At 28.1% G+C, this 27,307-nt stretch overlaps 2 protein-coding genes and 1 long non-coding RNA gene across 6 annotated transcripts in view; 1 reads left to right on the top strand and 2 right to left on the bottom strand.

Moving 5' to 3' along the window:
- LOC127283920 (neurotrimin-like) overlaps positions 1-27,307 on the bottom strand; it is a 164,332-nt gene that overhangs the window by 77,484 nt on the left and 59,541 nt on the right. The gene's annotated exons all lie outside the window — the stretch shown is intronic.
- LOC127283927 (uncharacterized) lies at positions 2,255-7,200 on the top strand. Its single transcript, XR_007843407.1, has 2 exons — positions 2,255-2,404; positions 6,879-7,200. It is a non-coding gene; the product is annotated as an uncharacterized LOC127283927 (long non-coding RNA).
- Positions 16,628-21,727, bottom strand: LOC127283926 (uncharacterized). Of its 3 annotated transcripts, none has more exons than XR_007843406.1 (9): positions 21,543-21,727; positions 21,363-21,482; positions 21,185-21,302; positions 20,846-21,101; positions 18,244-18,360; positions 17,840-17,930; positions 17,679-17,741; positions 16,882-17,014; positions 16,628-16,817 (listed from the first exon to the last, which is right to left on the bottom strand). XR_007843406.1 is itself a non-coding variant. In XM_051309066.1 (9 exons), exons 1-9 carry the CDS (start codon positions 21,684-21,686, stop codon positions 16,764-16,766), a joined length of 1,176 nt encoding a protein of 391 aa, XP_051165023.1. In that variant the 5' UTR covers positions 21,687-21,727; the 3' UTR covers positions 16,628-16,763. The 3 variants fall into 3 exon arrangements, 2 of the variants coding, with proteins under 2 accessions (XP_051165023.1, XP_051165024.1); XM_051309066.1 differs by having other exon boundaries at positions 17,599-17,741; XM_051309067.1 differs by having other exon boundaries at positions 17,605-17,741.

Raw genomic sequence — 27,307 nt, 5'->3', positions numbered from 1 at the left:
GCTGAGTGGATTTTAAAGGCAGTAGAGACTTTACAAAGAACGTTTTAGTTGGTGTATCTAGAAAGAGGCATTTTAAAAACTGATTTCCTTTTTTGAAAGAGAGAGAGATAGAGGATTATAAATTTGTGAGTAAACTTTAATGTTTTCAATAAAGATACGACTCATACCACTAACAATCTCTTCTAAAATGAAAATTCACCGGTTGATATTTATTCTCTTTCCACTTTTTATTTTTAAATCGAATTAATAATTTTACAATTTTAAAATTTTTCAAATAAGTAGAGGATAAAAAATAATACAATCAATACAATGATAATAAATGTTTATCATTCGTATTCAGTTTATAGCTAGGTATTTTTTGTGTGCTATATAAATTTTAATTAAAGAATTATTTATAGACAATATTTTATATCCTTTTTGTATGTCATAAAATCGGAATTTTAGAATTTCAGTTGATAGCTTGTTTCATAATTTTTATTCATCTAATGAATGAAAAAAAATCAGCGCAATTTTTAATTACAATATGAATTTTTAATAATTAATAAAGCACGCGGTTTTTTAATAAATCTATGAAGAAAGAAGGTTTGAAATTTTAAAAAATGTCGAAATTTTTTACAAATGTACCTCGTACTTTTTTGAATAAACGGAAGCGTATAATCAATAATTATAAAGAGTTCTAAAATAAAAAATTGAAACACAATAATGTTCTTTATAAAATGAAACCAATTATTTAATGAACGTGAAACAAACTTCCATCTTTCATTTTCATCAATAACATGAAAACTTTTTTTTTTTTTTTTTTTTTTTTTGCTAGACTTTTATATAAAATTACGTTAAACTTTTGAAATGTGCCTTTTTAGCTGCCGGACAGGTACATTGTCTGAGGCTATTTTCTCTGAATGAAAAGACGGACTACATTATTATTTTTTTTTTTTCACAATGAAAAAGCTGTGAAATATAATTACGCCTCTCTTTCTTTTTTTCTTAACATTAAAATCTGTCTGGCTGCTCTCGCAATTTTACTCAAGTTTTCTTTTCTTATTTCATATCCTTTTGCTGCTTTCTCGCAACAACTCTTGTAGTTCTCTCGTCGACGAGATGATTGCAAGCCCTAGGGTGCTTCTGTGTAATCTTAAGAAGAGCCAGATAATTTGATTGACTAATGATAAAAGAAATTTTGTTGGACACAAAGAGTCAGAAAATAAAATTCTCATCCTTTAGTCCTTTTCTCATATAGTAAGAAAGAAAATTTCTTTTTTTTTATATATATCAGATATTTGTTTTACAAAAAAAGTGGTACGATTTTTTGTACACGTTTCGTTATTAAACTTGGGCAATGATTTCGTTGACTGGTAAAAAATTGTATGTATGCAATTTTTACAAAAGTCAAAGGGAATTCTTTGTAATTTTTTGGTCATAGTATAGCGTGTTAACGGGAACTTTTATCACCAATTCTCCTGAAAGTCATACTATACCCCAATGGAAGTTTCATTGCCAATTTTCCACCAAGTGAGATTGCGAGAGTGAGAGATGAACTTCCACCTTTGACGTGATCCTTTTACATCAAAACTGCTCTGTTTTTTTTTTAGAGCTCTGAGATTAATCTAGTTCCAACTATTGGAAAAATTTGGAAAGCTATTTTCATTTTTCACACAAATTTTTATCCGTTTATTTATTTTTAAATTTAATAACAGAGTTTCCGTTTTTAAGTGGAGAGATGAAAAAAAATTAATTTTTCTAATTTTTCATAAAAAAGATTATCATTAACCTTAATTGGTTTATTAATAGATTTATTTATTTACTATTTTTTTTATTATTATTTATTTATTTTAATTTATTTCACTTTGTTGAGGGAAGGAGAAACTAAAGAATATTTAAATTTTACCGCACTAATTGGTAATGGAGCACCGCTGTAGATGAAATATTAAATACAGTCGCGGATGTCGCCCCAGAGGAACCCTCCAGTTGCTGAACAAATATTTAATTACTTCCAAGTCAAAGATAATGACTTTTCACTTATTCTAGACTAAATTTGCGAATATATCGGATTTTATTCTTAAATATTTACACATAACCTAAACTCTGAATAAGATTTTAAGTTCAATTTGCTATCGAGATATAGGGAGAAAATTTACATTGATACTTTACTGGTTTTTTATTTTTCGAGTCTCAGCGATCACGTGACTGAGAATCGACGCTGATTGGTTGGCGCGATTAGCAGACGGACTACTAAAAGATTTTCTCATTTCGTCATTCAATCTCTGTTCTCTAACATCGATATAGATGTAAAGTTTTATCGCAAAATTATTGAAAAAGTAAAATTTTAACAAAAAATTATTAAAAAATAAAAGTATTGATATTATTGTTCTTAAAGTATTGATATTCATCAATAAAAATGTCTCAGGTAAATGGTTATTCTTTATTAAAATGTAAATCTGAATTCCGAAAAAATTAAATTGCTCTCGCGTTTGTATTAATTGTCAAATTTGATTGATTTTGGTTAGGTTAGGTGAAAAAAATGAGGTTCTAAAAATAATTTAATATTGTGAACAAATTTTTTTTTTTTTTTTTGTACGTGATTGCTGATTCCGAGAGATAATTTATTTCCGCGAAGCACGTGAATAAGTGAGGTTATGTTTCTTCTACTTTGATTAAATTATTAAAAAAAAAATGATAAAGATTGCTATATTTTAGAACTTTATTGGAGATAGAGTCGAAAAGTTGAGATTAAATTTACCGAGAATAAATCAATTTTTGATGTTATTTATTCCCGGCTGGTTTCTGGCACAAATCGAAAATTAGAAACAAATTTTAATTACCAAAATAAAATATTCTAATTAGTAAAATATTAGAATTTTTTGGATGATTAAAAATATAGAAACAAAAACGTCAGTGGATAAAATTTATATTAATAAAATTAGACTTTTGTCTGTACATTGCTTAGAACTTAAAAATTCATGTATAATTCTTCGATTTAAGTGAAACTTAGCATTCTTTTAGGTATTAGACTAACTTAAAATCTTAGCCATACCCCATTAAAAAATATTAACTTGAACGGAAGTTATGGCACTTTTTGTAATAATCAAAATTTTTTCGCTTATTTTTACTAGTTTTTTTTTAGAAGTTTTTTGAGGTTAATTAATCGCATTTTTACCTTGAAATTGAGAAAATAACTGATAGATTTAAAATTGTGAAGAAAAATTCCAAAAATCAAATTTTTTAAATTTAATTTCTGTTATATTTTATTAAACCTTTTTTAGAGCTATGTTTTTGAGTCCAATTAATCAAATTTTAACTTTAGAATTAAAAAACATGACAAATATAAAGAAATGAAAAAATGTTTTTTTAGTTACAACCTTTTTATAATTATTGTTTTCGGGTTATAGATTTTTATTTTAATATTATAATTTAAATAATATTAAAAGATTTTAAGTTGTAAAAAAAGTATAAGAAATTAAAATTTGAAAATAATTATTTAAATAAAATTTCATAATGCTGTTTCGATTTTGTCTCAACTGATTATTTGCTAACTTCATTCTCGCAATTCACTGTCTTATTTTGTCAACACGTTTGACAGATGTTAATGGAAAGAAGCAAGAAAATCGATACAGATAAAAACAATTAATTATAATCGATAATAATTATTAATATATAACATTAATAATAATAATAATAATAATAATAATAATAATAATAATAATAATAATAATAATAAAATAATCAATTTATATTAAATCAAATATTTTAAGCCATCGACTAAAGGAAGATTATTTTTCAGGTATTTAAAATAAATAATTAAAAAAAATTTTTGACATTCATTTTGATAATATTTCTTTTTGTCATTTTATAATTTTTTTAACAAGCATTCTAATTATCTTCGAAAATACATTTAAAAAATTTAACATGGATGTATTTTTGAAGATAATTAGAATGCTTAGTTTAAAAAGAAATTAATTTCTAAAATTTTAAAAAAATATTTTTTAATTTTGTAATAATTTTTTATAATTATATTTTATTCTTTAAATATATTTTTAAAATTGTTTATTTGCGAAATTTAAAGAAAATTTAATACAGGTTTAAATAAAAAGGGTTTAATAGTAACCTATATTTTTTTGGGAATTTATAAAATTTTAAAAAAAATTTAAATTTTGTGGTAAGTTTTGATGATTAAATTTCATTTTTTAAATTAATTTAAAAAATTTTTTTAAATAATAATTTGTATTGTCTTATGAAATTGTATATTTTAGAAAAATATTTTTTAATTTTATAATGAAATAAATTACATACATTCCTAAGTAGCACGTTTTATTGCCTCAATATCAAGGGAATATTACATTTAAGATTCGTAATGTTAGCTGTAATATTACAGTAACCTTACAGTAATCTTAAAATGTCCACCTCAGGGTAATATTACATGTAATATTGAGGCAATATTACCCGGTAATATTGAGGGAATATTACAGAGTAATGTTGAAAAAATTTAAAAATTGTTAAAATACATGGTAACGTTGAAAGCGTATAAATTGCAATCAATTGTTTATTTAATGAAAAAAAGACTTAATTTTAATTTTCTAAATCTTACCGTGTAATATTGAGGGAATATTCCCTTAATATCACTTTGTAATATTGCCTCAATATTACATGTAATATTACCCTGAGGCGACTATCTATACAAAAAATTATTTGCACGAAAATACTGTTGGGCGCACACCACTAGATTTCGCTCCCGCCGAAGGCGGGTACGAAAGCTAGTAGGTAATATTATCCATGAACTTGATTGTAAAAAAAATTCAATATTAAAAAATAATTAGTAAAGATTTTATTTTACAATTTCAACACGAAACAATGCTAAAAAAAATTAATTTTCATCCGTTAATAGAGTTACGTGAAAATGGATTGCACTAGAAATATTAATAGTCAAGTGTGTGATGAATCATTATTTAGATCCATTCTTAATGGCTGTATTTATTCTAAGCAATTAATCATTTCAACTGTGTGCAATCTGCTGGCATCGTTCGCGTGCTCTAACTAACTGCAGTAGTAGATTAATGGCGTGACCTCAGAAACTGAGTCTGCTACATATCAAAAAATATTCCATGTGTAGTTTTTAAAAAAATTGAAAACACTTATTTTTCATTATACACATTTCATTGTATAATATAACAATTATTGGGGAAATTAAAATTTATGATAAAGCAAGTTATAATAATAATTATTATTTTCGCTTTTTTTATTAATCATTTTGATCAAATTATTATAGTTTCATTTATTTACAAATATTTTACCCTCTCATAAATTATTGTGTTATAAATATATACATATATCTTTATCTATTAATGTGAAAATTATTAATTAGCACTTTTGCCAAATTTCATGTTATTAACCCATTAGTGATAAATCAATTAAAACGAATAACCAGATTATTGTTACGGGAGCTTTTAAACTTTGCATACGTTAATATCATAAATATACATCCGCTCGCGTTTGCAGAAATATAAATTATATATACCATATATACTTCAAAATATTGCCAATAAGATTTATGCTTGCGACGACCTCTTTTATAATTATTCATAAAACAACAGCACAATATCATAAGCGTTGCTGGATTTATTTGATAAAAGAGAGAGAGAATGAGTTGATTCGATATTGAAAATGAAACCGCGTAAAAGGTTTCAATATAAAATGCTCTCAATGGGAGGGAGGTGGAAATCAAGTTTGTAAAGTGCGCGCGCGGTTGAAAGTTTACAACAGAGAAGCAATTCACGAAGTAAAATTTCTTATTGTCATTCAAGCGTTATTCAAGCATTATCGTGCCAAGACTATCGAACCAGCTTAAAGCTTCTAGGAGGATGCCACCCCGTCCAAGCTGAAGAGAAGGATTCCGCTCGTAATAACAATCACAAAGGCCCATTTGCATATCAAATAGCAATGCAAACTCTGTTCGTTTCACCATGCGAAACTAGTACCCTCGTTCAACATTCCTCTCTCTCTCTCTTGGGCTTCTCTCTCTCACTCCCTCTATAGCAACCAATACGAGAACGTTAATTAGGCAATGATTAATTACATTAAACATTGTAACTTTATCTTTCCTACTGTTTGCCTTCCTGTTTTTAAATCATCTTTCAAGCTTACTCTCTCTCTCTCTCTCTCTACGTTCATTTAATCCTTGTAAGTTAACAATTTAATTTACACAGTCAGAAAAAATTTTTTAACGAAAATATTTGTACGATCTAATTTTAAAGTAAATATTTAAATGAAATAAAGTTCCCTCGGCATTTACAGTTGTTAGTTACGCATAAATCTGAATTTAGATAATAAGATTATGTTTTTGTATTAATATAATTACCGACTAGACATATAGTCTCTAATTAGATTACTACTACTGCAAAGTTAATTATCATATATTCATAAGACCATACGGGACGAATACTTTTTCTTTAGAAATAAAAAAAAAAAACCTCAAGTATTTTGTACGGGCCAAGTGGATTGCACTCCAATCGTTTGAATATTCATCGCCAACTAAACTCTTTTCAGCTGTAAAGAAATATTAAACTCTCATTGAACAATCTTCGCACGTTGCAAGAGACTGGCGCATAATAAAATTTTAAGTTGGGTTTTAATATTATCAGAGATAACAGTAAGAGTTCATCTCTCTCTCTCTCTCTGTGTGTGTGTGTGTGTGTGTGTGCAATTCTTGTAGTTTAAATAAGCTACAAATTCTATTTCAAAATTCGAGTTTAAACTTCTGTCATTCTCCTTGTGAATATGATTTCAATTGTGCATGAAGAAATATTTTGAAAATGAATTATTTTTATTAATTAAAACTTGATTCTAAATTAGAAAATAAAAATATTCTTTTTTTTTATATGTTTCAGATAAAAAATTAGGATGATTATATCAAGAAAGGATAGTGAAGATGGAGTACGGAATACTTAATAAGACATCACTAAAGAGACAACAAATAAGAGCGTCCGCTCTCGTGATAATACTGTCAATTACAAGCGATTCATCTTCAGCTGATGAAAATAATAGGAGCGTGCTCCAGGATATAAATATTATTAATTACCTGCGAAATTTTGAAAAACAAAAATGTAAAAATAAGTACTTATGTAAAAATATTTGGTATTTCATACTTGTTAATATGTTAAGATTAATGATTGATTTTACAAAAATTCTAAATAAATGAATTTCACACTATCAATTTTTTTTAATATAATTGTTTTTTTCAAAAATTAAATTACTTTTTATGTCTTTTTAAAGCTCATTTTTATTACTTTATTTTCTAGATTTGAATTTATTTTTATACTCTTTAGAGTTTTAAGTAATCCTTGCTTTTAAGTTTTGAACACGTTTTTCTAAATTAGCTTTTGGAGACATTTTTATAACACTAGTATCTGCTCTCTATCGAAAAGTAATTTCTCGAGAGTATCTTTAGTAATAGTAACTTATTGTTAGCCTCAGTCAGTTTTATTAAATTTACTTATTTGATTTCTTTATTACCATTTTTTGTGAATCCATATAAGATTAAAATTAACAAAAAGTATGAAAGTAAAGTATGAAAAAATAAAAAAATAGGAAAAAATTTTCTTCTTTCTTTCTATTGAAGAAAAGTAACGTCAGATGTTCTTATACCTTTATTTTTTATCGCATTTCTCTCTCTATCTCTCTCTCTCTGTTTTCATTTAAATAAATGGAACGTGTCAAGTGATAAATATCGCGACATTAAAGATCTCTAAATTCAAATGACAAAAGCGTTTCCGCATGTCTGATTGCAAACATATATACGTGCATGGTCCACTGAGATTAAGACAGTATGTGGTTTCATGCATCTATTTCAACAGAGTATGAAAGTGGAATTCCATCCCTTCACCAATATCAATTACTTGTCGTCTCGTCCCATCCACACATGTGTCACCCTTAAACTAACAGAACTAACTCAATCCCTCCAAAGATTGTTCTAAATCTATCTGTGTGACGTACATATGAATTTGAAATTAATTTCCTCAATTAAAATTGCGATATCACAAATTCTTTATTTCTCTCAAGTAAAATTTTTATATTTTCAATTTAATTTTTGGGCGTGGTATTGTTAAAGGATCAAAATATATATATATATATATATGAAAAATAATATTGACAAAAAAAACAATGTATATAAAAATATGTGAAAAATTCGTCAAAGTAAAAATGTAATCGAAGTTCTTCGAAAAGTTGCAATCCGCAGTAAATTCGTTGAGCGCATTTTAAGGAAGAACAAAAGTGCAATAGCAATACGGGATTTGGTTTCTTTGGCAAGAAAGTTCCACTCGTATTTTCACCGTAAAATGGACCCGCATTTTTCAACCGAGCCAAAGATCCGTTCATCCTCTACAGTTTTAATTACTTGGCAACGCTATCGTGGTCCCCAAGCATTGCGCCGTATTTCGAGGATCAGGACAACTTTTTCATGTATTCGCACGGCTTTTATTCGAATCAATCGTATGGTGCTTAAAATAAAATACATAAAAGTCAAAACCCCCTGGAACTATTCTTTTTCAAAGAGACAGAATATATACAATGAATCTAACTTTTAGAAACAAAATTTTTACATTTTTTTTTTACAATGAAAAACTCTACAAGTAATTGTACGTGTAAAAAAAGGTTAAAAAATTTGATAATAAAATTTTTGTTTTTTTTTATTACTATATTATATTTGTGATGGTAATTAAACAACAAAATCCAACAAGTGTAGAAAATTTTTAATTTTTTAAAATAATTTTCAATTAAATTTTCTTGTTTTTTCACTTTGAAAATCTATTATCTTACTGTATCGTGTAGTTTATTTGAAAACAATAATCTAAATAATCAAACTCACAAGTCTTCTGACTTGTAAAGACAAAGAAAGTTCTGGTGGAAGGTGCAAATTAAAAGAAGAGAGATAGTTTGTTGGTAAAAGAGAGAGAGAGGGAGAGAGAGAGAGAGAGAGAGAGAGAGAGAGAGAGAGAGAGAGAGCTACAGTTGAAGGCTCTGAGAGAAAGCGTCTGTAACTTTATATACAGTAAGTTAACTAATTAACTAAGTTGAATGAGTTAGTTGAACTTCAGAAAATGTACTTTTCTTACTTTCTTGATGTACTTTTATATACGTACAAAAAAAAATTGGCTAAATATAATTTTTCTAAAAATTCTTATAAAAATTACAGTGAAAAACACAATTATTTTTTTTCTTTTGTTAAATTATTTGAAAATTTTAACAAAAAATATCTTTAAAAAAAATTTTCAAAAAACTTTTTGAATTTTATTTTCTTAATTTGTTTTTAGAATTCAAATGTCTCTTATAACAATTTATATAGCTTACAATTCTCTTTAATTCAACTATTTTTCTCTTGATACATTTAAATTGTACTTTTAAAATTTATTTTCTTGCCAAATCGGAATAACAAATCTAGAATTCGATACAATTGATTTTTTTTTTAAGCAGAAAAACTACTTTTTGTAAAATCATATTTTAATTAATATAATAATTATATATTGATACACGCAAAATTTTGATCGTATTCGATATTTTTCGTTTTAATATTATTTTCATCATCTATCTTAAGTCACGTCTATTAAAATTAATTATATTCCCCTTATTTATTATGTAATTTTTTGATTTATTTTTCAAATTGAATTTAATATATTTACTAAAATCAGTATCTTGTTTGAAGTAAAATTTTAGATTGTTACAATTTGCCAATCCTTATTAATTAAAAGATATAGTATTGTATATATATAATGAAGTCTTACTTGAATACAACAACCACAAGTGTAAACAAAGTATCGTGAACTAATTTTAGTAAAGGTTAATTGAATTTCATTCAATGAAACCGGACCAATACCTTTGAGACGAAAAGCAAGCAATTAGTTGTTCTATCATAATATCAACAGAAGTTGCATATTGATTCAAGAGTTTAATGCTAAGGCTGCTTTTGCAAGCGACGCCAAGATCTTGATTAAAGGGTCGACTTAAGTAAGCGCCAACAAAATAAAGGAATTACATTTAAATCTACTCGATCGACGACAACTTAATTCTGTCTTTAGTTCCACAATATATATGTATACAAATTTAAATTAGTATTAAAAGATTTTGAGTAATAAAATTAGCGAACAGAACGTGGATTATCCTTTAAAATTGCCTAGGATATATAAATAAATACATAATAAAAATTAATTAAATCAAATATCCATAGATTGTTATTTTATAAATGATTTTTAAAATTTTCAATAATATAACAATAGACAGGGATTCATTTTGAATTATGAGACTATGTATCATATTATTATATTAAATATGATATTAATTTGTTCTCGAAATTGATGAAGTTAATGAAATATTTCTGCTCTATTTTCAAATTAATTAAACAAATTAAATTTCATTTAAAAATTAACGCTTGAAACTCAAATACTTATGACATGTATATTATATATTCTATTATAAAATATAACATTTCAAATTTAATGGGATAATATTTGAGGAAAATGTAAACTGTTGATAATAAATAAATTGTATTAATTTAAATGAATTAATTTTTCTTTCCACAAATTCAAAATAAATATTCAATATAATATTCTTTGTCAAAAAGACACGTACCACCTCTGCCCAGAATAGATTTAATTCCAAAAAGCTCTAAATGGGCTTAAATTACAGAAAAAATATTATTATTATTATTATTATTATTATTATTATTATTTTGTTAAGACAAGGTTAAAACTGATTTTTTAAAAAATTGCAATCGATTATCGACACAGAAATCTACATTATCGAGTGATGGTAAAAGCAGGAAAATGACGATATAAAAAATTACCGACACAGAAATCTACATTACCGACTGATGGTAAAGAGGAAGAATTTTTTAAATTGAAATTTGTTTTACACTCAGTCGGTAATGTGGGTTTCTGTGTCGGTAATTTTTTATATCGCCATTTTCCTGCTTTTACCATCAGTCGATAATGTAGATTTCTGTGCCGATAATCGATTTTTATTTTAAAAAAAGTCATTAGGCATCAAAAAATAGACAAAATTTGCTGTAAATTTAAGCCCATATGGAGCATTTTTCAATTAAATCTATTCTGTACTGAGGGGGTGTTTTTTTGACAAAGAATGACCGATATATTTTTCAATATAAGAATTGTTTTTTTTGTGTTGTAAATTTACATCAATTGTATACGAAACTATATTTACATATTGAGATAGTATATCAGCAAACTTTTTCAAATATTTAAAAAAAAACTTTCTTCTTTTTTTGCCCATCATTTATTTTACTTTCATATAAGCTTCTTGGTAACCTCGAATTTCAATTTTGTCTCAACGGTTCTTCGTTTCTTCTTTTTCTACTGTTCATATGAGTGCCGCACATCTATACATATATATATGTATAGAGTGCAATGTTTCACACATGCTTCGCAAAAAGTTTTCTTTTTGATTTTCAAACTTTTGTCAGAATCCAAATAAAACTTGTGTGACTTTTGAATATACTTTTCTCTTTCAAATTTTCAAATGAATTTTCATTTTCTAGAGAATCGAAATTCTTTTCTTCTTTTTGTGACATATATAAATAAAGCTAACTAAAAATTCGTGTTATTCTCAGGGTTATAAAACTCTTATTATATAGAGTATAAAACTTTTATATAAAGTATATTTTACGTTATGCAACAGACGCAGAAACATTATAGTGCTAATTTTTTTTTCTCCATCTTTGCTGGTTAGCATATAAAGGCTTTAAAAAATTATTACGTTTTCTGCAATATAAATGTTGATATAAAACCTTTCCGCGAGGGGTTTATATTTTGTATTCAAAATTATAAACAGCTCCATAGGTAAACCAAAGATACTTGGGTGTTTTTTTTTTTATTATCTTCTTTTGACCTACTTTTCATTCTAAAAGTTTAGAAGATCGACATTTTTTTGAAAAAAAAAATACATTAAGAAAAGATTATAGGTTCATTAGTTTAGAAAAATTTAATAAAAATAAATAAAATTATTAAAAAAAATTTAATCTGTGACATAACAGTACATATTCCAACTAATGTGATTTTTAATTAAGTAAAAAAAAAAAAATTTGTGAGAAGGTTAAAAAAAATAAAATATGAAAAATAAAAACCAACTATGCAAAAAGTCCTTTGATGTAGTTCTAGAGGTAAAAACTCATTATTTAAAATAATTATTTAACCTTTCAAGTATAGCGTCACTTTTAAGTTATGGGAAAATTGCAAAGCTTGTAATATTTACGCAACGTCGACTTCGTCTGCTTTAAAATGTTTTAAAGCTATAAATCTGATCTTTCGCGTCGAGCTGAGACGGCCAACGATTTGTCGACTGTCAGCAACCTCATAGTGTGTAGCAAGTACTTCGACGTCTTGCCTTTCTCACACCCTTTTGCTTTTCAAACTCTTGGCAAGACCAATCAATTTTTATGAATAGAAAAAAATAGCCACCGAAGAGTTCAACAGCAAAAAAAAAAGGAAAAAACAGATTCAAGTATAAAACTTTCAAAAGCAAAGTGACTGACCATTTTTTTTTTAAGGTAGGATATAAAAAGAAACAAATTCTCATCGATATTAAGTTAAAGCGATATTTTTAAAATTATAAAAATAGTTTTCTATCCAAAAATTATTCTTTACAATATAATTCTTTTCATCAAAAAAAAAACAAAAAAAAAAAAAAGTATTCGCGAAATTGAAACGTAAAAGTCATATACATATATATAGGACCAGAATTTGTTGGCTCAAAAAACATATATATCGAAAATAAACATTCGATATGAAGAACCAAGTGAAAAGCCTTCGGCAAAAATGATAGCAAACAGGTGTCATAAAGCGAAGACGTGGGTGATTCTTGTGAAAGTTATGTTCCTAGGTCAAAGTTAAAACGTGACAGGAAAACTACCAAAGAGAGAAAAGAAATACTTTTTCTTTCCATTAAATATTCATTTTGTAGCTTTCTTTAGTTTTATAAATTATTAAATATACTGTATATTACAAAAAAAAAAAACATTAGATAAATGATAGAAATGAGAAAAATTTTTTAAAACAAAATTGTATACCTTCACAAGAAGAATTTTTGTATTTTAATAAAACAATAATATTCCAGTCATTTTTGAGACTTTAGCACAATTTATATTTCTTTTTTGAGGTAAACTTTAAAGTAACATGTTCTATATATAGTAGAAAACTGTGAAACTTAGAAACGTTCTTGAAAGGATTTTATTCACAACGGATCTTGGAGTGTAAAAGATTTCTTTGAAAAGTTTTTGTATCTACGTGGGATTTGGTTAAAGTGAAAATTGTAATTACAATTTTTCCTGTTGTCACTGTGTACATAAGAAATTATTGTTATTAAACGTCATTGTATAAAAAAAAAATAAATAAAATATTTGGAAACTTCACAAATTTAAATAATAATAGCTGGTTGTGAAAATAAAATTTCTACATTTTATCAAAAAAAAAATTTCTCTAAAAAAAACTTCTGTAGATGACATTCACTTTATATATTGGTATGACACAGATAAATTAAAATTACGGTTTTTTTTTGCATTGGAAGGCCCGTGAAATGAATAAATCATATAAATATGGTACAATATTTTTTTTTTTCAAATATTATAAAAATTTATGATTTTTACTAGTTTATAATTTTTCGTTCAAAATAAATAATAAAACACAAATATAAATGATTGCGTCTATCAATTTTTGGAATAGAAACTCAAAGAAAAATAGTGTCTCGACAATGTTTTATACATTTTTTTGTCAGTATATTTCAAATAAAAAGAGAGCTTTTCGCCACACATAGTCTTTCAATGTAATTCCCTAACAGCTCGCCAAAAGACGCTTATATGACATTAGAAAGGAAATGAAACCACGAAAATAGTGTCCGAGTTTTTTGTCCTTTTCAAGAAAAGAAATACAGCTATTTGTTGAAAAGCCTTTCTCAAAGGGTGGGAGAAAAACGAACAAAATATTGTATCTTCGACGTAGGCGATTTGTGTTGAGACTTACGGAAATCCTACACTTACGAAAGAAAACGAAATCTTATTTTGTAAAAGAGATATAAATATATAGAAATATCTATGCTTTATGCTCTATAACTTATGACAGAAATATTTTATATAAAAAAACATTTAAAAAAAGGTTACCAATCTTTTGATAAATTCATTTGTATAATTAATTTAACTTAATAATTTAATGATTTCAAAGAATGGTATTTTACAATTCATTAAAGATGTAGATCTACATTCAAAACCGTCAATAATTTATTGTAAGTTAAGAGGAACTTTGGAAAGAATTAATTGATATTAAGAGACAACAAAAAAAAATCATCAGGAATTGTCTAATTTTTTATAATATCGAAACTATTATTAACCGTTAGCTGCCACACTGGGGTCAAAGTGACCCCAGAGAATAAATTTGTTATCAAAACAAGCCTGTCCCTCATAACAAAAGGATATCCCTAGGATATCCATATCAATGGTCGATATCCTAGAATGGTCCCCTGGATATCTTGAGATATCCAAACCGCCGGTCTGTGGGACATCAACAGGACATCCATAGGATATCCACAGGATATTCCTAAGACATACACAAAATATCTATTGGATATTATATCGCAGGATATCCGTGGGATATTCTTAGGATATTCACGGGATATTTAATATCTCAACATATATTTTTAAAGGTTAAAATTGTTAAGCTAATATAATGAATAATAATATAATAAAAACAAAAATCTTATGAGCTTCTAATTTATTTTAAATGAAGATTTGAAACGCATTTTTCAAAGTTTTTAAATAAACTCATGCACTTAATGTATAATTAATATTAATAGTTATTCGTTATTTGCGGGAAAGAATTAATATTGTTTAAAGCCAATTTATTTTCTGACAATATTAAGCATATGAATAAAGAAATGAATCACGAATGAGAAAAAAATTAGTTAATAATTTTTCAAATTTAACAACTTTCTCGAAAAACAAGTTGCATTTTATTTATATAAAATTTAATTCACAGAATATTCTCACTCGTAGTCTCATAATGACTTTAAAAACAGTATCCTGAGAATATCTTCTTGACATCCAGAAGATATACTGAGAATATCCTGAAAATATCTATGGGATATCCTGGCGATATCTATGGGATATCTTGATGATATCTGTAGGATATCCTGACGATATCTATGGGATATCTGGAGGACATTTATGAAATTCTATAGAGATATCCAGAAGATATCCTGTGGATATCCTCAGATATCCATGGGATATCCAAACCGCCGATTTTTTGGTTATCCTTAAGAGATCCTTTTGATATCCATAGGACATCCCTAGGATATCTGCGGGATATTATCAATATATCCCAAGATATATTGTGTTATTAGGGGTTTAATTAAAAAATTTAGAAAGTATCATTTAAATTTTTAAAAATTTTAGAAGTATTTCCTTTAAACCCTCTAATGCCGAGGGTGTTTAGAAGTTATAATAAAATTTTTTCAAGGCTTTAGTTGATCTAATTTATGCTTCGGATTTGGAGGAAAATTGTTGAAATTGAAAAAAAACGGTAAATTCACTGTTTTTTGTTATTGGACTTGAAAACGCCATCAGGACTTTATATATTATATAAATTATTTAAAATAAAATCAAACATAAGTTACTGAACACAAATTTAATTTGAAATATTATCAATATAAAATATATGTAATTATTTTACCATAAAAACTATTAACACTTACTTTCTTTTAAAAAATTATCGCATCAAACTTGAACAATTTACTTAATCTTGAAATTTATTGACAATTATAATATTTTTAATGTTTAAACAATTGAATAACGATTTTCGATGGTACAGAAACACTCTTCTTTACCTACTGAAACCTACTACTGTAAGTATTAGATATTTGTTTCTGCAGTAAAATTGTTAAAAAAAGAATTGTTAAATCTAGAGTGTTAAGATCAGATTTTTTGTGAGAGTAGTGTAAGAATCAGACAGAAGGTCACTAGAAACAAAATTGTAAAGACAAACAGTAGAATTACTTTTATAATTGTAAACATAATGTCAGAATTTTGTTTTAAGAATTCTTTTGCAGACCTTTTGTAATCTTCTTAAGAACCCAACGAATTTTAATGGGGAAAGTAACTTACTTATCTCTGATACATCTTTATTTGAAATTCTGCATCTCAATTCGGATGAAATTGCTTCTATGTTAAATTACCCAACTTTGTGAATCATAAAACAACTTCTATGTTTTCTCAAAATGAATGGTATATTTGATAATGAGTCAAAAACTTGTAACATCGCCAATCCTAGCTGGGAAACAGATTTCACTAAGTCATTCACCACAATTCTCAGCCAAAAGCGATTAAGAATTAGCGTCACAAGATCGAAAAGAAAAGAATGGTTGCGCGTATTAAAAGACAAGTTCGGGAAATCGGATTAAAAAGTTGGATGCTCTGTATATTTTCAATAAAATTAACGCTATCATATGAAATTATCAGACAACTTCTTCTGTAGGTCTATAGGTTCTTTTGGAAGATCCAACCTAGGATTTAATTAGAAATTGTGTAATGTAAAAAAAAATCTACCCATTCGTGAATTTAAAATAGCTAAAGTTTATTGTCATACTACGAAATGATACATAAATTGTTTATAGTATTAATTTTTTTAATTCATTTTAATATTTAAATTCCTTTGTTTATCGCTGAACGTTTAAAAAGAACTAATCAAATAATTTCGCAGAAGATAAAAACAGATTTTACTTTATCGTCGCACAGCCATCAATACAGTGAAATAGGACATTGATGTTTGAAGAACCTATAAGTACTTTAATTATGAGTAAAATGTTAAGTATAATTATTCAACATAAAAATGTTTATACCTTTGTAAAAAATTGCAAGGAGAGTGTAAATATTCTACCAACAACAAATTTTGCAGGTTCAGCGCCTTTTCTCATGATGATAAGTAACAACTTTTGATTTTCCGATGACAGATGATACCAATTTGCATTGTATCTAATTCAAATCATAGTTTAATATTGTCAATTCAATTGCTAACAGCGAGAGAAAATTAGAAAACTTTAAATATTAAATAGATGTTTGTTCTACAATATTTAGAATAGTTTTCATATTTTAATTCTATAAAGGACTCTTAGAACATTTTTTAAATAATGATGCATTCAAAAATATATTTCTTTAAGAAACTGAAATATTTGCAATTGTAATTTTCACTAGGTTTCCATTTGACAAAATTTTTCGTTCAAATGCATCACGACACATCTGAATATTCATGAGATATTTAAAGATTTTCTAAATACGCTACACAGCCAATAAAAGCACGATCGTTAAGAAGAAGGATTGGCATTAAAATGAAACTACATTAAAATCAGCTTTCGTTTTAGTTTCGCAACAACTTGACACGAAACAAAATTCCACTTCTAACTTTCTTGTTATGGTTCGTCACGTAACTAAAATTTAGCATAGAAATTTTGTGATATACCGACACAGAACGGGGACAAAACTAAAGTTTCATAACGATCGTTGGTTGAGAAACCTTTTTTAAAAAAAAATTGTAAGAAAAAGAAATAAATAAAAATAACTTGTACATGCAGTCAGAAATGCAAAGGCTTTTATCCATTAAATGCTGAGTTGGAAGAGTTAAAAGAAAAATGTGAAATACTTGTGCAACTGCGTAAAATCCAAATCTTGCGGCTTCCTTGACATTATGTATATACATCACTGACTAAATTATAATTTAAAATTACAGTTACATTCCTGGTCAATTTAACATTTTGAGAATACTGCCATAAGCTTCTTTTAATATTAATCTGAATTATTTACCTGAACTCCCGTGACACTTAAATCAATTATACAGAGTCCAAATATTAATAAATATGCAGTTGAAAATAGCTTCTCTATATCATTAACAAATCTTTTAAAACAAAATTTTTTCAATTAATATAAATTACCAAGTGTGAATATTATACCATCATTTAAAAAAATTAATTTAATATATTTCAACAATTCAGATTATGGACTACAGAATAGACTACTTTTTCTCTACTATCTAAACAGTGATTTTAATTATGATTTACTTTTATTTTATTTATTTTTGTTTCTATAGCCATCAAAAGAAGCCATTGTCATGAAAATTATTGTTTAGCTCAAAGTTGAAGTATCGATGCTGTTCTGCAATTCATAGACTTAATTAAGAAAATTTTAGATAAAAGCTGTAATGTACATACAATAGAACCTTTTTATGCATTTTAACACAAAGTATTATTTCTTGCTGAAGGTTTCTCTTAAAACTTTGTTTACTACTGTAATCTCCACTTTTCATTATAGAAGTTGTCAATTTATGTCTATAGAAGGAGAATTAATTTTAATTACAACGAGTTTGAAGTAGATGACATTTGTAAGGGAGAGAGATTACCAGTAGCAAGACTGAAAAGTTGGTACGTTTTACAATTTTGCTGCATTAGATCATCTAAAAGCTAATCGAAGTGATTTAGTGTTAGCTTTGATCCAAATTATATCAGTTAATGACCGATCGTTTTATGAATTGTCAAACCCCAGCGTCGAGATCCAGTGAAAATAATGTATTGAACACCTTTGGTACTGGAGCATCCAATTTCAAAAGATGCACGGACCACGAGGGTGTCCAGATTCTAACGGCACCACAGATCATTGTGAAAAGAGATGGAAGTAGAAGAAGTAGCGTCCTTAGGCTTTCTGATGTCAGCAATAGAAGAAGTTTGATTCCGTCTGATCTAGTCAACAAGACAATCGAGGAGGAACGGGAGTGCTGCTTAAATCTTAGGCAGAAGGAAACCGAATGTCTGCAGAGAATCGAAGACTATCGCAAAGATGGTAAAGTCTTGCGAAGCCTAAAAAACGTCAACAGAACTGTTAAGGACGGACTAAAGACTCTTCAGGACTAAAGACTCTTCAGGACTAAAGACTCTTCAGGATTTTATCAGTGAGGCGAAGGCAAAACATGCCCTGGCTGCTAACGGAAACAGTCGTTTTGGTGGCGCTATAGACTTTGCAGAAGCAAACCAAGAGGACGGGAACAAGAAAAAGGAGCCTATTCATGAGAAGCAGCTTCAGCGCATTTGTAGATGAGCAAAAACAGGAAAGAATCACTAGCAGACGAGTGAGGACCAACACTGGATCAAAGAAGAAAATACAGGAGGAGGCACCATTTGTAAACAAGATTGCGAAGCTGACGGAAGCACTGAATCAAATTAGGAAGAAGAAGGCAACGATTGAATCTACAATGGTGATCCGAGTTGCAACTAAAAAGACGTATGTCGACGTACTGAGCAAACTTCGTAGGAAAGTGAATCCGGATGTCAGTTACAGGTGGGTCGTGGGTGCAAGGCCTACGAGAAAAGAAGATCTGATCAAAATCGGAGAAGACTCCAACAAGGAGGCATTCATCACTGAGGTCATTAAAGCGGTTGAAAGCATGGAGAAGTTGCTGACTGTGGATCAAAAGCTTACATTGGAGATCCGCGACCTGGATTGCCTTACCCATGAAGAAAAGGTCCAACAGGCGTTGGCAGAAGTGCTCCAGAAGCCAGGAAGCAGAAATGTGACGTCTAGAAAAATCTGGACGCATAAGGATTGGCTTTATGTGTTGCCTAATAAAAAGAAGGGTGATAATAATCGTTCGGTGACACCGGGGCCTGGCGTACGGCCACATAGAAAGAGTTTGTTAGGCAGCGGACAGATCAACTGCGTTCTTCAACTGCGGTGAAGTGGATCATAAGTTTGCAAACTGCAATAGAAGCCCAAGTTGCTTTTTATGTAGAGAAAAGTATGGTGATAAGGTGAACATCAGTTATGTCGCTGGCAGCAGAGGATGCTCTAGGATCGAACAAACGAGGGATGAAGCTCGCAGTTGTAGTCACCGGCCAAGAAGAGGCGGACAGATTACAGTATTTTGGGAGCATGATGATAGGTTTTATATCGTGTCCAATAAAGAAAAGAGCGATGGTTACTAATTGTCTTCGATGCCTTAATTACACTGTGAATCTGATTACAAGTTCGCTGACTATAAGAAAACCCCAGCTTCTTCATATCGAAAGAGAAGAACGGGCATAAGGCGAATAATAATCATATCACCGATACAGGAATTTGCAGAGTTTTCCAATCAGCCATCGACGAAGTGAAGAAGACTCTTGCAGTAGTGTGAGACTTAGTCCAGCCAAGATTAATATGGCGATAAGGTGAACATCAGCTATGTCGCCGGCAGCAGAGGATGTCCTAGGATCGAACAAACGAGGGATGAACCTCGCAGTTGTAGTCATCGACCAAGAAGAGATGGATAGGTTGGAGAAAGTAGGTAGCATAAAAATTGGATTTGGTCAGCCATATCAGAAACAAAACAATGCTTGAGTTGTGTCAACAGTACTTTGGACACAGCTACATTCGAATAAATTGTAAGATGGTGGACAGATCGACTACGTGTTTCCAGTGCGGAGAAACAGTATATAAAAAGAATCCCAGCTGATTTTTATTTAAATAGAAGTCCAGCGGAACGGTGAACACGCATTTTAGTAGGTGTCATCCTCTCTTTTAGCGAAGTTTAAAGAAAGTATTGATTGCATTTTGTATCACAGAAGCTCGTACTTTAAAAAAAATAGTGTAAATAGAATACAATTAAGGAATTAGTATGCAAAAATTTTTATTAAAATTTAATGACAGTTTTTTATGCTAAAATCTAAATAATCGATAACTAAGCAATATTGCTATTCGTAATTCTCGCCACCTAAATGCAATTAAATAATTAATCAATTAAAAAAAATGGTTGAAATGTTTCACATTTATTATAAAATTTACCCTATAATTTCAAATATTCCACAAGCATGTTCAATTAGAATTGAAAAAATCATAGCTCCATTTGCATTTAAAATAGTACCAAAGTATGCACATACATGACTATATAATAGTATCAAATGATAATATTTTTCTGTGTCTATACCAAAATAAAATGGAAATAAAATTGGTCTATGTTCATTACTATTTTGGAAAAAACCAATGATAACCAAAAGAGAATTTGAAAATAAATAAATTGTACAATGTCCAAAAAATCCAACTGTAAAAGAGTCGAATATTTTTTCTATAAATTGTTAATAATTTTTCATAAAAATATTTCATAACTATTAATAGTGAATTTACCCATGTAAACCGTATTAAAAAATTTTGATTTTTTGCCATATTTATGTAAAACATCGATTTCATGTTTTGATGTTAATGTTTTCCAGTCACTTTCGATTTTTGAGAAAATTAATTTCATCTGAAAAAAAAATTTATTTAAATTTTTTATCATAATAAAAAAAAAATTATAACTAGTTACTTGTTGTTCTTGAAGATTGTTGTTTATTAAAATAGTAATACTTATTAAACCGTAACATATTGGTGGTATGGTTTCCAACATTGAATCAATATTACCAAATGCTTTCATCATTCCTGCATACTAATCGTAATTGATTAATTATTTGCTTTAAAATATTATTTTCATCAAAAATATTATTACCAGTCCACATTGACAAGAAAATAGGGTTATGAAAATGGTAAATTTTATCAAAAATTTTAACCACTTTGGATGATATTGACTTTGTCCTGATACTATTATTATATATTTAGCAAAAATGTAATGTGGATTTTCTAATATGTCCATTTTCCTTCAGTGTTCACAATGTACTGACAAAAAATAAAGTGAGTTTTATTCCTGCTTAGCAACACCCTAATACATTGTAGAAATTCACATTGATTAATAAAAAATTCATGTTCATGTAAAGAGTTTCTTGAAAACTGTTAATTGTATCTGTTTTTATAATTATAGCCCTTGAAAAGGTTCTTATTTTGTATTCACGTAAAACTTAAATCAATATCACTGCTATATACTAGTGTCTATAGATTTTTTAGATTAAATTTAAGAGAGTACCAGTCTTGTTATGTCTTTTACTAATCTCACTACAAACTAAAAATTGATTCATAGTTTCATCAAAGAAGAAAAATTTGATACATAGATCAAATATAAATACTGATTTGCTCTGAATAGCTCCATCAATATTCTGTTTCCCTGAGATACTATTACATCCGTTTCATTGTATTTTGAAAATGTTTACACTAATCGTACTCTTTCAAAAAAATTTTTATGTTTTTTTGCTTCTAGTAAAGAACACTGCTCTATATTAAAGTGAACCACTTTTAGAGAGATTTTAGAAATTAAATATTCAGTGGGGTTTTTTTTTTTTTGCATTTCTAAAGTTTGATAAAAGGCAAGTTACATTATTCATAACTTTTAATAAGGAAACTTAAGATCAGAAGAATTTAAATGTTAAGAAAAGTTGGTAAGAAAGAATTACTCGATATTATTCCATTTGATAAAGCGTGTGTCGGCCAGCGAGGCAGAAATAATAAGACAAGTTTGTAACCTCGATATTCTCTGAAATGTCTTATTAGGTGAAATGGATGTGCCGACGTTCCAATTCAGCAAACTCGGGAGCCCTTGAAATCGTGTTCCAGAGGCCTCGAGGGACATGAATCATTTCCGAGGAAACTCTGCACTCACGCCTTGTCTTTGCCACTTGCAGTCCCCACGCTCAACTGTCCTAAGGCTACTGTAATTTCACTTAGATTTATTGGAATTTAATGATAGATTTTTTAATTTTCACCTAGACACTAACATTTTTCTTGAAATTTCATTCTTTATTCAATTTTGATCACTGGAGACATTTTCAATTTTCTAGATGTGATTTAAAATAATTATTTTTTTATTGATTGTGTTATGTTCTAATTTAAATATTTTTTTTCAATATTTAAATGTTTCCTACTCTATGAACTTATATTTTCTTTAATCTAACCCTTAATTTAATAAAATCAATAACACAGTCGCGATAGTAGCCTGACTTTCTGAGTTCAGTATTTCTAAAAGTATATCATTGTCACTTCAAAAGGGAAGTCACCCTAATTTATAACGATTAGGTGATTAATTTTTTTATTAAAGAGGTGGAAGAAGTAACCTCGCTCCTGAGAATTTTGTCTACCCTCTTTGTGAAAATCCTGAATAAAAGAAGCACATTTGCCAGGAGAGTTCAGTTCAGATTTTGGTTCCAGCACGTAATCTTCATATACGAAATTTTTTAGAAGTACTAGGAGTCAATTACGTAACTTTTTTTCGGATTCCATATTCCGGATTCTCAATTTCACATTCCGGATTCCACTTTCCATATTCCACATTCCGGATCCTACTTTTCACATTCCACCTTCAAAATTTCGGATCCTATATTCCACATTCCGTATTTTATTTTCAACGTTCTGGATTCCAGTTTCAGAGTGTAGGATGTGGAATCCGGAATTTTGCAAATGGAATTAGAAATTTCTAATACGAAATGTGGAAAGCAGAATCCGGAATATGGGATCCAGAATGTGGAATCCGAAATTTGAAAAGTTGAATATGGATTCCGGAATGTGAAAAGTGGAATCCGGAATACGGTATTTTGAAAGTGGAAACCGGAATGTGGAGTATGAAATACGGAATTTTGAAAGTGGGATACAAAATGTGGGATCCGGAAAAAGCTACGTAATTGACGCCTGTTACTCTACCCAATTTTATACTCAAGTTTAATTTAGAAGAATTTTTGTGTCAAGTGTTTAAAATTTTATACGTCAAGAAGAACACATCCAAGTATTCAAGGATTTAACTTCGCCACAATATTTGGAATACATCTTCTCTTTATTTTTCTGAAAGAATTATATTGTTTGGGTTTTCGGCACGGTCAATTGAATTCCATACCTGTGGTTATCACCTGGACTCGTCAACTTTCCTGTGTACTCATAAACGACATATGGTACCAGTCGTTCTTTAAAGTCAATTACGTAACTTTTTCTGGATCTCACATTTCATATTCCAGATTCTACATTCCGTATTCCATTTTTCAAATTCTTTATTCAGGATCCTACTTTCAAAATTTCATATTTCAGATTTCACATTTCGGATCTCACTTTTCACATTCCAGATTCCATATTCCAATTTCCACATTCCGGATCCCACTTTTCACATTCTGTATTCCACATTCCACTTTTGAAATGTTGTATTCTGGATCCAATATTTCATATTCCGTATTCCACTTTCTACATTGCGGATTCCATTTTCCATATTCCGGATTCCACTTGCAGCATGTGAGATGTGGAATCCGGAATTTTGAAAGTGGAATCCGGAATGTAACAAGTGAAATCTGGAAATTATAATCCGGAATATGAGATTCAGAATGTAGAATCCGGCATGTGAAAATTGGAATCAGGAATGTGGGATCCAGAATACGGAATGTAGAATCTAGAATACGGAATTTTAAAAGTGTGATTGTGAATGTGGAATACGGAATTTTGAAAGTGGGATCCAGAATGTGGAATACGGAAAAATGTTAGTAACCTTTACAATCCTTGTTGCAGTGGAATGCTGACTTCCTTATTTTTCAAGACTAGTTGCTTCAGGATTCTATCTCTCTCAAAGATCATATTTTGACAAAATTAACTATTACATTGGTAAATGTATTTTATAAACATTAATTGATTTATAAATATTTGTTTATTAACAACTATTTTCTTATTTACAAATACTTGTTTATTTATGAACAATCATTTATTTACAAAAATATTTTTATTTATTTTTAAATAAGTCACGGTGACGTTAAAATTGTGTAATCCACACTGAAATGGAAAAATGGGCAACGTTTAATGATTTGATCTTTTACAAAATATCCAATAATTTGAAAATTTCAATTCGTTTGATTAATATTTATTACTAATGCTATTAACGAGTTGTTCAATTTACAATTTATATACATAAAAAATTTGAGACTTTGTAATCGGTCATGTGTTATTTGTTTATTGGTCCATAAAACGAGCTAATAAAATGAAACAACTAAAAGTACTTTTGCCAAGTTACGATTAACCTTTCGAAAACATGCAATGTTTTACCAATGCCCCCATATAAATAAGCTTATAATTTATAGTTACTGTACTGATAAATTCGCTTGTCATTAAATATTTACAATTTTATTATATGTTTCAGTAAAATAAAAAAAAAATAATAATAAAAGAGAAAAATGTGCTACTACCCCGGGGTTTATTTCACATTTATATGTAGGTGTTCGATTTCAATTTATCAATGTATACTGGCAAGCGACCTTTTAAATTAGGAGAAGATTTACAGACTGGCAAAACTTAATTAATCCACTCGAAATTGCATTATCGAGTCTCTTTCTTGTTTGTCAGTTGAGTTTTATTTAGTGTTGGTTTTGGTATATCATCGAGCGTGTGGAAATGTCTTCTCCTCGACGCTTTTCAATTTACATTTGTAACATGCTTTTAATTGAAACACAAATTTCATGTTACAATGACGATTTATTTGCATTGTGTTTTATGTAATTTATTTCTTCTCAACGGCTCTCTCTCTCTCTCTCTCTCTCTCTCTCTCTCTCTCTCTCTCTCTCTCTCTCTCTCTCTATATATATATATATATGTATATATTTTAGTAAGGTAAATGAGATTTTTCGAGAAATGAAATAACAATTGTTATTCATTTAAAATCCCAGTGAATTTCAAGATTTATTAGCTTTAATAAATTTTTGTTAATTCAATACATAAACATACTCTAATTGACAGTAGTAATTGTTGTTTTAAATGATTAAATTTTGTTTTTGTTTTACTAATTAATTAACAAAAAGGTCGAACATCTGCTCTCAATTTTTGGTAACAATTACGATTTTTTGAAATTAATTTTTAATCCCCAAGGGGTACTCTGGGTGTTTCACACCCATGCTATTTAAGACTTTGTAAATGTTCTCATTTAAGTGAAAAAAAGTAATTTTTCGGATTAAAAATAAGTAAAAATTGGAAAAAAACAACTCAATTTTGTTTATTCCAACATTTTCTGTTGATAACATTTTTTTTAAGAGTACTTTCTTTATTGTCGCGCGAAAAATACGAAACATTCTTTATTATTCGAATTGTCGAAAACACTTCCATTATAAATACAACTTGGAACACGATGAAGCCATCTCTTAGAACCAACAAAGACACGCCTATTGTCGAAAACTACTTCCACTACATATTTTTAATACTAAATAAATTTTAAAGATAAATTCTATTTTTTTTTTTTTTTTGGAAATTCGAAAAATCAAAATATCAAAGTCAATTTAATATATAAATATGATAAATTGCAAATCTATAGTTTATCACTTTTTCGATATTGCGAGTATGGAAAATTTTATCAAATATAATATCCGTGCGGGATTTGGGGAATAAATGTAATTTTAAAAATATATATCGTCATTTTGATTGTTATTTTAAAATAAAGTATTAAGTTTAAAAAAAAATATATATATATACATGCTTACAAATTTCTACCATGTGTGAGATCATTAATCAACAATACTAACATGCCAATATCGATAAACCTTGACAGGTAAAGCAAACTATTATACCCAAGAGACAATAATGTCCTGGGACTCTGTAAATGATTGACTGAATTTGACAAATGTTACCTTGATTCAATTATTATTTATTTATAGATCAACTTTGATATTGATTAAAGTATTTAAAAAAAAAAGTTTTCCAAATCTTATTTCTATTTTTATTATTAAAATTTTCAAAAACAATATTAAAAAAAAAATTTTACCTGTTTTTAAAAATAAATTCTTTTTTTAAATCACAACAGTTTAAACTAACGAATTGTTTCGCAATTTAACTTTTATTTCATATAAATGTATAATAAAAAGCATATATATACAAAGAATAATAACAATTTTATTAGTTTTTGCACTATAAAATTTCCCTCCAATCTAAAACTTGTTTAAAGAGAAGTTCGCGACTGTGTTTCGGTCCAGTGAATCCTTCAATGCTGTTTCAGGGATTGGTTTATTTTTTCCTGACTAGAGTGACGTACATTGCATTTATCAGTGTCCTAGATTTATCGACGTGAAAAGCTTTTTTTTTTTTTTTAACTTTACACTTTCGTCTTGTGTTAAAATAGAACTTTAATCTAATTTCATGATAATTTAAAAAAAAAATTAGTTAACTGTAACTTTTTAAACATTTTAGTTATTTAATGTTATTATTAATAAATACGTAATTTTTAACATTTCTTTTGAAATTTTAAATAAATAATTAAAATTATTTTTCTCGTCAAAATTATTAAAAAACTTTTTATCAATATTATATAAACAACATTAGGAGGCTGATTTTTAGCCGTATTTCAGTAAATTTTTTTTTTTGAAACGGGTAAAATTATTC

Source organism: Leptopilina boulardi, unplaced genomic scaffold (assembly GCF_019393585.1).
Source record: "Leptopilina boulardi isolate dan_hultmark-lab unplaced genomic scaffold, ZJU_Lbou_2.1 LbouV2_316, whole genome shotgun sequence".
In the NCBI taxonomy this organism is placed as follows: Eukaryota; Metazoa; Arthropoda; class Insecta; order Hymenoptera; family Figitidae; genus Leptopilina; species Leptopilina boulardi.
Note: the sequence above shows the minus strand (reverse complement) of the source record. Positions and strands in the feature narration are given on the sequence as shown.